Consider the following 12869-nt stretch of genomic DNA (forward strand, 5'->3'; position numbering starts at 1 on the left):
CAGAGCAGCCACTGCGCCCGCAACAACACGTTAAGCTCGTTTACATCACAGCCAGCGCGTTACAAAACTCATTTATGGACGCATTATTTCTGCACATTTGTATTAACTACTGGTAGAGGTTCATGATAGAGCTAACTAGCATTAGCATTAGCCTCACGAGCACAAAGGTGGAGAGAAGGAGTTGTCAGCTCACTAATATTTGTATACGTAATAATTATTTCACTATAATACTTTATTATTGTACATTAGGGTTAAATAAAGTTTTAATGTAACTATTATTTGGAACTAACTGCATTATTTCTGCACATTTGTATTAACTACAGGTTGAGGTTCATGACAGAGCTAACATAGCATTAGCATTAGCCTACTGCAAAAAATCAAGCTCAAAAACGAGTTTTATGGAAAAGGAATTGCAGGCTTGGTGGTTTCCATGGAGACAGATCAGTTTTCCTGATAATGTCATCCATTTTCCTGAATAATCACTCTTTCCGGATAAGTGGTGTAAACAGACCCTACTATACATGCTGATGTTGAAATAACACCAATTGTGCTGTTTGAGGAGTAAACTGAAATTAAATTAAATTGGTAAAAGGCAGCATGATACTCGGTTTTTGCAGAGTTTGCTAAAGCCTCTAGAACGGTTATCTATTTCTTCCTCTGTGATCGAACCCTAAACACTAAACAGTCCAAGGCCGCAGCAATGTAACAATAACAAAATGTAATTGGAGCTTAAATATGTTTATGTGGCGTCCGTAGGAACCGCGGGGAGTGAGTGGTGGGAAGGAGGAGGCGTCAGGAGGCGCTTTTTATTCGAGAGGGGGTGCGTGGCGCGCCGGTGTCCTCGCTCGCCTTTTGTCCCGTCCTTTCAGAATTGGGGTGTGGAGCCTTTTGGAAGCTCGTACACGTCCTGGGGGTAGTTCATTAAAGCTCATTTGCACGCGGTACTTTCAGTCAGTCATGCAATGCAAACATATATGTGGACGAAGCCAACCATGCGGAAGGTTGAACTAGTTTTATGTTTGGATCTAAAATGGAGGCCTGTTAGCATCTAGCTAGTTGGAAACTGACTGTGGTGTCAAGTTTGGCATATTTTCTCAGTACATTGTCTAATGAAGACATAGCCATGGTGTTCTTTTTACTCGATATCCAATGTAAATGCTTCTGAAAAATTAATTGTATAATGACTTATAGCTAAGTAGGCCTGTTACACTATAACATTTTGCTTTTGTCTGTTTCTTTGTGGTTTTTATAATGGTAAAACAATTTAAAAGTATAGTTGTGTCTCAATTTGTATCCCAACATAATAATGTTTAGTGAAAATACTTCAGGTATTTTTTTTTCCCAATCGAAATGACTTATCTTGCATTTGTTAAGAAGCTATTTTGTAATTTAGGGACTTTTACTTCCTCCAAATTAATTTAAAATGATTTAAAAAAAAAAAAAAAACTTTTTTCCCCCTGTTTCTTTGTGTTGTAATTGTGGTTGTCAATAGTATAATAGTGTGCCAACATTATTATGTTGAGTGTACTTTAGATGCTTTGTTCTCACAAATCTAAATTATTGTTCTTATTGTTTTAAGAAGACTTTTTGTAATTGAGGATTTTCCTCGACTCACTCCTTACGTTTATTATACTCATATGTCGTTTAAAATTAAAATTATTCGAGTAGTAATAAAATGCCAGAGGCATACAGTAGATGCGAAACAAAACAACTGCAGAGAAAGAAAAGAGGAAGTTATAATTATTATTATTATTTTTTTTAAAGACCTTCGTCACGATGTCGTCCCTCGCTCTGATTGGTGGCGGGGACGAAACAACGACACCGATTGGCTGGTGGAATGCCGCTCCGCAGCCTGTATTTTGAACGTAAATAAGGATGCGGTCCGTCTTTTCTCCGCCAGAAAGCGGAGGCTGTCAGACGGGAGCCTTCGGTGCCGTCGCGCTCTGACATGCAACAATGATGCCTCTTCTTTAGCACCTCGGTAGGGCTGAATTTTACATTTATTCACCCCCTGTAAGTCACCAGATACCATTACTTATTTGGACATGTTTCCGTAACTTTTTCGCAGGAGGCTAAATGGTTAGCTCGTGGGTTAGCTTACAACTTGAGCCACCTTGCTAATTGGCGACACCAAATTCCACTTAAAAAAAAAATCCCGACTGACATATTTGAGAAGTCGACCTAATTGGAGAAAAAACAACAACAACATGGATGACTTTTTGGGCAGCGTTCGTCCCGCCGGCGCTCGCGCGACGAGCAGGCCTGACAACATCCCCGGCCTTTCCTCGTTTCCCCCGCCGGATGTGAGCCACAAGATGGCCCACTGCAGGACTCTCTTCTCGCCGCTACCAACCGCGGCTCACTCGCCTATCAGCAATCTAGCGCTGGACATGAACAAATTGGTGGGACTCGGGAGGTATTTTTGAGTTGAATTAGGTTTCGAAACGTCTTAAAAAAAAAAACTCGATCTGTTTGCTGAAACGATTTCCTGTTTGTCAGCAGCCAGTGTGACACACCGAAGAGGAGCAAGCATGCACGCCTGGTGAAGGTTTGCTCCATCGCCTCGGATGTCTCTTCCGATGCTGGTGAGTTCCTCAGGTTGAAGCTTTTGTATGCTTAGCTCCCGTAGTTATCATTATTGAATAATAAAGGCTCTCTTTTTAAGGTTTGACTGTGTTTATTTGAATTTTTGTGGTGTATTTTCAGCAATTTCACTTGTGGAAATGGTATAAAATATTTATTATAATTTTGAATGGTTTAACTCTGCTCCCGCAGGCCTCGGGATGGAATCGCCCATCGAAACCCTGGAAATGGAGGACTCGTATGTAAAAAAACAAACAAACCACAAAAAAAAAACTGTCTGTTTGACTCAATCAACTTTCCCTCGTTCCAAACCCTGTGACCATTCATCCACCCCAAGCCCTACCCCCATTGCCCCCCCCCCCCCCCCCCCTTAAAACCGCAACAGCTGAGCCCACCAGTTTCTCATGCGTTAGATTAGATTGTCTACCATTGGCCTTAAAAAAAAATAAAAAATCCTACCCACAGATTGCTTTTGATACTCTAAAATGGAATTTCAGATTTTTATTCAATTTTACGGTCCTAAAGGATTTACAGACTTGAGTTAGTTGCCTTTTGGGGGGCCTCCAGAGTACCTGAAAAGTCTCCAATTGATTGTATTTAATTTTGTGAGCCCAACCCCAGAAATCCTATGAGAAAATTGAAAATGACGTGCCCTACTTTGAAGTCACGTTCGCCAAATTGTTAGGAAATTTGGTGGAAACATCTGTCATGAGGATGCATGAGATTCTCAGACCCAGGCCTGAAGTTGAACAGGAATTTTGGTGTGAAGCAGCCATTTTGGGTAAGCTGCAGCGTCCGAAATGGAACAGGAAGTTGAGTATTTTGTCGGGATTGGAGAAAGACGGGTGACATGACGTACAAAATCCGTAAAGTGTGATCACTATTGTGATTGACTTTGACAAAGGAGGTGACAGAGCCCTTTTAACTGAATTTTGAGAACGCTAATATGCGTTTCTTCATGTCTGTTGGCCTATACGCTGCCAGCTGTGCATTCCTTTGACACCAGCATTTGGTCACCGAGACCTCTGTGAGCTCTCACAGCTGTCGTGTTGCTCGCAGTTCTCCAGGTTGAAAGTGTGTTTTAATAATACCCATGCACACTCTTCTCTATGCGCTGTTATTTCAATGGGAGATGGAGGAGGAGCAAGGCTGGAGGTTTTAGAAATGAGGGCAGACACCCCCCACTCAGTGGCTTGTACATTGAATGGGGCACGCTCCCCCGTTCTCGACAAACAAAAGGGGCCCTCCCTCGACGGCCGTGGCAGGCATCTGGTGGATTTCACCGTCACGGTTTAGCATACAGGTGCTCCCCGGACTTCCTCCCGTCCTAGTTGCCCGCCTCCTCTTCCTCATTAGACCCCCCCGATCCAAACAGAGGCCACACTTTGAGAACATTCGGTTTGACGTAGCTTTTTGTGTGTCCCCAGGTTCGAGAAGGCCATTCAACAGTCCAGTCGAGTCCACGAGTAAGTGGACATCTTTCATCAAGCAGTTTTGTTTACACCTCCCGCCTGGTTCATGCACATTCTCACGCCTTCATCTGCTTCCCTTCCCCTCACAGGAAAATGCCGGTCAGGCGAAACAACTCCTTACCAGTAAGTAGCCGTACATACCCAAAAAAAACAAAACTTTGAGAGTGGATATACACGGGGACATAAGCTAGCAGTTGTAGTGATGGACTGATGCTATCTACCATCGTTATCTTCATTTTCTGTGGCGTTCCGTTTAGGCAAATTGTTTACTTTCATCCGGTTTAGGCAACTAAATACTACTTTCTACCTTTTTGTATGGTAGCCTGTTGAGGCCAACAGACAACTTGTTTACTTTCATTTTCTATCACAGCTAGTTTAGGCAAAAAAAAAAAAAAAAAAGTTTTGCTTTCGTTTTCAGTGGCACCCCCTTTAGGCAATAAATGGTTTAGGTTTTTTTGTGATAGATATATATATATATATATATATATATATATATATATATATATATATATATATATATATATATATATATATATATATTTAATTATTATTATTATTATTTTCGTTAAAGAAGAAATATAATTTGCTTAATTTACTTTTCTGTGGTAGCCCGTTTGGGCAACAAGTTTTTTTGTTGTTGTTTGTTTTTAATTTTTTTTATTTTGTATTTTTAGGAAGAAATCTAATTTGCTTTCCTTCATTTTTTTGAGCCTGTTTGGGCAACAATTGTTTTCTTTTTTGTGTTTTTTTGTTCTGTGGCACCTCCTTTAGGCAACAAAGTTTAGTTTTTTTGTGATATATATATATATATATATATATATATATATATATATATATATATATATATATATATGTGTGTGTGTATATGTATGTGTGTGTGTGTATATATGTGTGTGTGTATATATGTGTGTGTGTATATATATATATATATATATATATATATATATATATATATATATAAACACACATATATATATATATATACACACACATATATATATATATATATATATATATATATATATATATATATATATATATATGTATGTGTGTGTGTGTATATAGTTTAAGGTGTGTGGGTTTTTTGTTTGTTTTTTTTAAATGTTTTATTATTATTATTATTGTTATTATTCTTAGATTTTTATTTATTTTTTTTTTTTTTAGGAAGAAATTAATTTGCTTACCTTCATTTTTTTGTGGCAGCCTTTTTGGGCAACAATTTTTTGTTTGTTTTTGTTTTTTGTTGTTGTTTTAGGAAGAAATCTAATTTGCTTACTTTGATTTACTGTGGCAGCCCATGAACCCTGCAGCCTAACATTAGATTTTTCTCTGGTGGCCCATTTAGGCAGCCAACTCGTTGGGTCTGAACACATAACTTCCCGTAGCATCCAAATAGGAATGTATTATGTTGTGGTTGTGATTGTGTTTCCGCCATCTTGTCTCCACTTAGCATCATCTCGTCACCTTGTCTTTTTTTTTTTTTCAGCTTCAGCTCCTTTGCTTCAGTCCGCCCCTGAAGGGATCCGAACCTGATGCGAATCGCTACGGAGTTTTTGGCCAGCAGCCCGTCTGTGTCGACTCGTCCTCCTCCTCCACGTCTCCATGGGACAACAAGGAGAACATGTCGAAGGTCAGTCCTTGCTCATGGTCGCCGATTACTCGCCGTGACGATGGCATGCGTCGTCTCGAAGTGACTGCGATGACGTCGACTGTCCTCAGGAGTGCTTTGAGTTCAAGAAGCCCAGTCAGCCCGCGTCCCGCACCCGATTGTGCTCCGTCAACACGGACCCCCTGAAAGATGTTTTCGCCCACCGCCCCAACTCGGCGCCGGCCCTCATGGTAAGTACCACGAGTTGTTGTGCTGGCACTTCTGACAAGTTTTCATTTTCTGATGCAGTGAGTTTGATTTTCGGAGGCAGCAAATGACGGTTGGCTTTTTACCGTCTGTGGCTGCCCGTTGAGGCTGTTGCTTTGATGGATGCTAACTTTTCGAACGTTGCGCTCTCGCAGGTGTCGCCTCCCTCTTTGCAGCAGCCGCAGTTTAGCGACGACAGCCCGTTGTTTCTTCGATGTTCCTCGCTCACGTCACTCAGCGACGACGACGACGGCTTCCTGGACGTGCTGGATGACAACTTGGAGGTGGAGCCGTGTATTTCCAACAGCACCTGAACGCATCACCTGTCTGTGCCTTTCCTGACGTTTTTGTTTTTTTCTTCCCCCAGAACACAGATGACATGCCCCATGGGATGGCCAAGTTGCTCACAGCGCCCCTAGTGGCTGACAGTTTTGGAGAAGACTCAGTAAGTCCCCCTTATGGACACTAGCTAACTAGTTGGGCCAGATTTAAATCTGATCACTTGTTGGAGGTTTTATTGCTTTCTACGTTAACGGAAATTTCCTGTGGCAGTCTGTTTAGGCAGCGGGACTGTTAATGTGCTTTTTCTATGGATGTCCATTTATCAAGTCACCTTTTTAAACTGCATTTAACCAACTCAGTTTGCAGTTACGTGTCTTTTCTATGGCATCCCTATTAGGCGGCAGACTTGTGTTTGCTAGCACCCCCCCCCCCCCCCCCCCCCCGTAGCCTGTTTTGAGGATTAAACTACCATTTACCTTTATGGCAGGCTGTTGCAACGAGTTGACATTAATTTTCCATGGTATCCCAAACGGTTTACTTCAGTTTTCTGTGCCTGCCCGTTAAGGCAGCAGGACGATGGCTGTATGTTAACTTTTCAATTTGAACGCCAGCACGGTTAGGAAGCAAGTAGTGTTTTATTGACGTTTGATTTTTCATGGCATCCCGTTGAGGCAGGACACGAGTAGGCTTCCTTTCATTGTCTATTTGTTTCAGATGTTTCGTGACTTTAAAAACTAAAAATGACGGATGCTCGTCAAAAAGTAAACCTCGTCTCGTTCGTCTTCAGCCCGAGAGCCGCTGGCGGCCTCGCAGCCTTTTCCGCTCGCCGTCGATGCCCAGTCCGTCCGTGTCGCGCCCTTGCGCCAAGCGTCCCGACTACCCGAGAGACGACGGCAACACACCGGTGCAGGTCAAACGGCGTCGGAGCTTGGCCAGATCGGACGTCGCCTCGGAGGAACAGGACGTCCGCTCCCCCAAGACGGTCAGTTTTTACAAACAGCGCCACCTTCTGTTTGCTTGAATGTCACATTTTTTCCCCCTTTCTGCTGTGGTCTTCAGGCTCATATGCAGCTCCAGAGGTCCAAGTCCTTCTGTCAGGTGGAGATCGACAAAGTTCTGGACAGGAACGACTGCGCTGCCGACCTTATTGGAGACTTTAGCAAAGTGAGTAACACTCAAAATAAAAAATAAAAGAAAAAGTGTGCCGATAAACTTGAAATGACATTCTTCTTGATGCTTTTTTAGCCCTATGCCCTGCCAACAGTGGACGGAAAACATCAGGACCTCAAATACGTGACAGGAGAAACGGTAAGCTGTGTGGCTGCAGTCTCAAAGCAAATTAGCAACACCAAAAGATGAGCTAACCACAATTGCGCCACCCATTTTGTAGGCTGAAATCCATCAAACGCTCATTACTCGCAACTATTTCTTTCCTCTGACAGCCCATTTAGGCCAACAAAATGTTTGGAATGTGTGTTTAGTAGTGATAGACCGATATGCCTTTTTCAGGGCCGATGCCGATACCGATTATTAGTCGTCAAGGAGGCCGATAACTGATATTTCAAGCCGATATTTATTCGCAGTAAAAGAGAAAATAATAGCGTGAAAAAAAACTTTTCTTTTAATTTTAAACATATTAAGAATAGACAGTTTTGTTGAATTAAAAATTAACAGAAATTGTAGGGAACTTCCAGGGTCATCAGCATGTGGTAAGCTAAATTCAAAATTAAGCAAGTAAATAAATAAATAAATAAATACATAGTTTTCTACTGTAAATAAAGGGTTTTCCAAAATTTCAAAATAATTTCTAAATTTATTTTATTTATTATTATTTTTATTTTTATTATTTTTTTATAAATTAAAAAGTGTTGGGACTTCAGTGTTTGCAGCGAATAAATAAATAGTTTTGTAAAATGTTCAACTGTAAATAAAGTTTTCCAAAATTTCAACGTAATTTCTAATTATGATTTTTTTTTATTATTTTTTATAAATTAAAAAGTGTTGGGACTTCCCTGTGGCAGCAGTGACAAATGTATACAAAATTAAATGTATGTAAAGGGTTCAAAAGATCTTCGCAGACAGTGAAAAATTGTCTGAATATGTTTGAAATGTCTTTGAAACAAGTAAAAAGTGTCTACAAACATCTTACAAATCCTGATGAAAGCACAAAATTTGCTACCTTCGCAAGCATTCGCTGCTCGGTGAGATTCCAGCTTTATCGGCCTTCAGATTCGTAAAAAAGGCCGATGCCGATATTTGTCAACGTGCCAAATATCGGCACCGATAATCGGCCCGGACGATAATCGGTCTATCCCTAGTGTTTAGGCACCAATCTGTTACTATACAATATGTTTACTTGCATTTTATATGGCAGACCATTAAGACCGCAAACTAGATGGGCTTGATTTAATTAAAAAACAAACAAACAAAAAAAACACTGCCATATTAATCACTGTCCAATTTCTTTCCAACTTATCGACTGTCGTCTGGCAGCCTGTTTAGGTAGCTGACTGTTTACTTGAATTTTATTTTGCAGCCCTTTGGGGCAGTTGGCTATGAAAATGCCATGTTTTTTTTTTGTTTTTTTGTTTTTTTGTTTTTTTTTGTTTGTTTTTTGACAAGCACAGCAATGCAGTAACAGTAAATGAGTCCTCAACCTCATCTTAAAGGTTATTAATTAACCCCTGGGCATTATCTTATTTTGAAATGACTTGGTCAGAACCATCAAAAGCCCAAAACGGGTCACAATAACGCCTACGCGTTAAATAAAATAACTACAAAAAAAAGCGCAATAAAAGTACGATCCAGATATAGTGTGAAGTTAAATGCGCTTCTCACCCTGCTGGTGATAATAAAATGTCTTCATGTGGCCATTTTGTGTCGTGTTGCACAGGTGGTGGCAGCAATGAAGGGCGAGTTCAGTCACCTGGTGGAGCGAGTCATTATCATCGACTGCCGCTACCCGTATGAGTACAACGGCGGACACATCAAGGTGAGCGAGCGCACTGCACCACTTTTGTACATGCAAAAAATTATATATGTGTGATAACTAAAATAATCTATTATCATGCATTTATTTTTTAGTTATAGGTTTAGACTTAATAAACGAATACGCTATGAAAACATTCACAAAACAATTAACTAATCAGTCACAAATGAATGAAAAAAAAAATATATTTTAGATAATGAATCAATACATTTGATATATTAAAATATTTTAAAATTTCTTTTGTATGCTGCACTGCAGTATTTTAATAATAATCTGCTCATTTAGTTATTTAAAATTAATTTAATTTGTACTAAAATCATTCATACAATTATATAAAACCTTTAATGTACTGTATTTGTAAAATAGTTTTTTCCAATTATTGATTCACAAACTAACTAATGCAACAGATCTTTTATTATTATTTTGTTTTAAATATTAATATATATATATATATATATATATATATATATATATATATATATATATATATATATATATATATATATATATAATATATATACACACATTGTACATTAAACAAGTAATGTAACAAATTATGTAAAATTTTACCGTATTTGTTAAAAAAAATTTTTTTTTAGTATTTTTCAGTATTTGTAAAAACATTTTTTGTATTTTTCAGTGTGCAACAAACAAACTTAAAACAGTTGTTGGAAAAACTTGTAAATCAATAAATGGTAATATTTAGCAATTTAGTTAAATATTTTTTTGCTAATTTATTTCATCATGTAATTGTACGTATTTTAGGGAAAAATGCCTACACAAATGCTTTTCATTGCATTCAGTTATCCTTTTTTCCTAATATTTCTGAAACTGATTTTGATTGATTTTAACAGGGCGCCCTGAACCTCTACCTGGAGGAAGAAGTTGAGGACTTCCTGCTGCAGACGCCGGTGGTGGCGTCGTGCCCGGACAAGCGCGTCATCGTGATGTTCCACTGCGAGTTCTCGTCGGAGCGTGGGCCGCGCATGTGCCGCTACGTGCGCGAGCGGGACCGCTCCATCAACGACTACCCCAAACTCCACTACCCCGAACTCTACGTGCTCAAGGGAGGCTACAAGGAGTTCTTCCCCCTTTACCAGGTACCACCAGACTCCTTTCCACTGTACTTCACTTTATTCACCAGTGCGCTACGGTTTGAAAAATGACAGTATTCAAACATTCACTGCCAATAAATGCCCATTATTTTTATTTTTTATTTTTTTTAGCTTTTAAAGTTAAACAAATACTCAAGTAGGGCTACTTAATTATAGGAAAAAATAATAATCACAATTATTTTGATAATAATTTAAATCCCGATTTATTCAAACGATTATGTTTTGGTACAAAACAAGAAACTGTTTAAACATTTAAAAATGTTATGACAAAAACATTTGAAACATGTAAGTTCCTTTTGGACCAGATAAGATTTATTAAATTTATTTTAATTAAGCGATTCCATGTCCATTTTTGGCTAATTAGATTTTTATTCAAATAAAAAAAGCCTTGAGGGAAAAAACAATTGGGAGCATCAAAATCCGCAGGGTTTTTAATACATTAGAAAAAAATAAAAAATAAATAAAAAATGTAAAAAAAAATCTGACCACACTGACTTTTGTGAAGTGAAGCAGTTCGAAGTGAAATAAAAAAAGATCATTAACGTTCACTGAATCCAATGTTTGGCACATAGACTCCCATTATAATTGCTCATTTATGATGCATTGTAAACGCGCTTCTATACATTCAGTTGTAAATCAACAGACTGGGGAACTCAAACATTGGGGTTTCAATGTGTTTACACCCATTAACCACTTCAAATCTTTTACTTTTGTTTATGATTATGCCGACTTTGTAATTGTGGAGTGTAATAATTGAAATTGTAATTGAATATTGATTGATTGCACATCCCTATACTCAAGGAAAAAGTATTGTAAAGTAGTCAAATATTCAGTCCTTTTTCCCGTTGCTAAAGGTGTCCCCCAATTCTGGGTCCGCTGCATTTTCACTTTTTTATTTTTTTATTTTTTATTTTTTTATTTAAAAAAAAAAAAAAAGTCAATTGAAGTACCAAAACCAAACTTAGAGAAACTAAAATAAATAGTCAGGCCTGTTACACAAATTAATTGAAGAAAAACATTTTGAAAATGGGTTGTTTACAGCCTATTGTTTAAAAACAAATGTCCAAATCCTCAGAATTTTAGCCTCTCATCAGTTAATATTCTCTGCTTTTTGAAGTCCTTCGGAAAACAGACTATTTTGAATCAGAGTACATTTGCAAACATCTGCTTAAACATTTTTGACTATTTTCTGAAATTAGACCAAACTAATCCCAATTAATGGATCTTTTGTGCATTTTCTCCTATTTTTGAATGAAGTGTTTTATTTTTTATTTTTTATTTTTTTTTATCTGATGCATTGTTTAATTGGGGAGAAAAAATTAAAAGAATTGTTAGTCGCATCAAAAACGTTAATCAGTTGTTTTCCCATGTCAAACTGGATGTTTGCAAATATTTTAATTCAATACAGATAATCTGCTGTCATGGAGGACGACGGAAATTGGAGAGTAACTGCTTTTGAGAGGCTGAAATGCCAAGCTCTAAGCAATTAATCAATTATAAAAGTAGATATAGATTAATTTGATTATTGATGAATTGTTGCGCCTGTTGCTGAAAGCGGTGATGGAATATGTCGAGTACTAGTACCACATCGTCTCCCCAAAATGACCCATTTGTGTTTGATCCGGCGGTGCAGATGCAATGCGAGCCCGAGTCGTACCGGACCATGATGGACGAGGACTTCCGCGAGGACTTGAGGAACTGTCGCCTGAAGAGTCGCTCGTGGGCCGGCGAGCGCAGCAAACGAGGCATGTACAGCCGCCTCAAGAAGCTGTGAGACCGCCCACATTTGTTCAACCACTTTTGGGCCTCGTTCCTGCCATCACTGCCGATGTTCACTTTAAAAAATGTCTCAGTACTTAAATTACCTACAAGTTTGCGTAGGTGTTTTTTTTTTTCTTTTTTTTTTTTTTTTTCTTTGTTCTTCTCCACACTGCCTACGAGTTTTTACAAAATGACTTCCCCCCCCGTTGACCATGTGAGAGCCACGTGTGGCTGAAAGTTGTCATTCTTTTAAAGTTTCCTTGTCACGGTGCCGAAATCACCAAAGAAAACTTGCAGTGAGATTGTTGTTGACGTCCTGCAGGACCGCAAAAACGTTTGGAAGTGTGAAAGCGTGACCCATTTGCGTGCGTGTTGTTGCCCAAATGTGCATTTTTATTGAGCGCTCACACTTTTGGCGCACAGCTCCTGGGGAGAGCTGCCCAATAAAGATCTATGTGAGTTTAAACTACTGCGTTGCGTGTCTTTTTATTATGATTGTGGGAATGCTGAAAGGTCGCGGGTTCGAATCCCACCTCCGGCTGTACATTGCAAATACATCCAGGGCCATTATGCTAAGGGATATATTAATGCTAAGTTAATTCTAATGTTAAATTAGCAGGTTAGGTTAGCATGCTAAGCTAATAGTATTGTTAATAAGTTAGCATGCTAAGCTAATATTAAGCTAATGCTAATCTAATGTTGAATTAATGTTAAGTTAGCATGCTAAGATAATGCTTAGTTAATGCTAATGCGTAGTTAATGATAATTTAGCATGCTAAGTTAGCATGCTAATGTTAAAGTAATGCTAAGCT

At 38.7% G+C, this 12869-nt stretch overlaps 1 protein-coding gene across 2 annotated transcripts; it reads left to right on the forward strand.

Annotated features, from left to right (window-relative positions):
- Nucleotides 1–1837: 1837 nt before the first annotated feature.
- cdc25b (cell division cycle 25B) lies at nt 1838–12523 on the forward strand. 2 transcript variants are annotated; one of them, XM_077538776.1, is made up of 16 exons: nt 1838–1981; nt 2069–2416; nt 2500–2585; nt 2776–2821; nt 4011–4049; nt 4145–4178; nt 5542–5685; nt 5775–5894; nt 6066–6194; nt 6278–6355; nt 6980–7174; nt 7252–7356; nt 7438–7500; nt 9086–9184; nt 10036–10281; nt 11930–12523. In XM_077538776.1, exons 2-16 carry the CDS (start codon nt 2208–2210, stop codon nt 12068–12070), a joined length of 1734 nt encoding a protein of 577 aa, XP_077394902.1. In that variant the 5' UTR covers nt 1838–1981; nt 2069–2207; the 3' UTR covers nt 12071–12523. The 2 variants fall into 2 exon arrangements, with proteins under 2 accessions (XP_077394902.1, XP_077394903.1); XM_077538777.1 differs by having other exon boundaries at nt 1840–2416; nt 2503–2585.
- The last annotated feature ends 346 nt before the right edge of the window (nt 12524–12869 follow it).

This window comes from Festucalex cinctus, chromosome 12 (assembly GCF_051991245.1).
Source record: "Festucalex cinctus isolate MCC-2025b chromosome 12, RoL_Fcin_1.0, whole genome shotgun sequence".
NCBI lineage: Eukaryota > Metazoa > Chordata > Actinopteri > Syngnathiformes > Syngnathidae > Festucalex > Festucalex cinctus.

Excerpts from the sequence above, each read along its gene's own strand:
- cdc25b (XM_077538776.1), top strand. The coding sequence starts at position 2,208 with ATGGATGACTTTTTGGGCAGCGTTCGTCCCGCCGGCGCTCGCGCGACG. Across the intron at positions 2,822-4,010 it reads ACCCTGGAAATGGAGGACTC|GTTCGAGAAGGCCATTCAAC; the intron begins GTATGTAAAAAA and ends GTGTGTCCCCAG. Across the intron at positions 4,179-5,541 it reads GGCGAAACAACTCCTTACCA|CTTCAGCTCCTTTGCTTCAG; the intron begins GTAAGTAGCCGT and ends TTTTTTTTTCAG.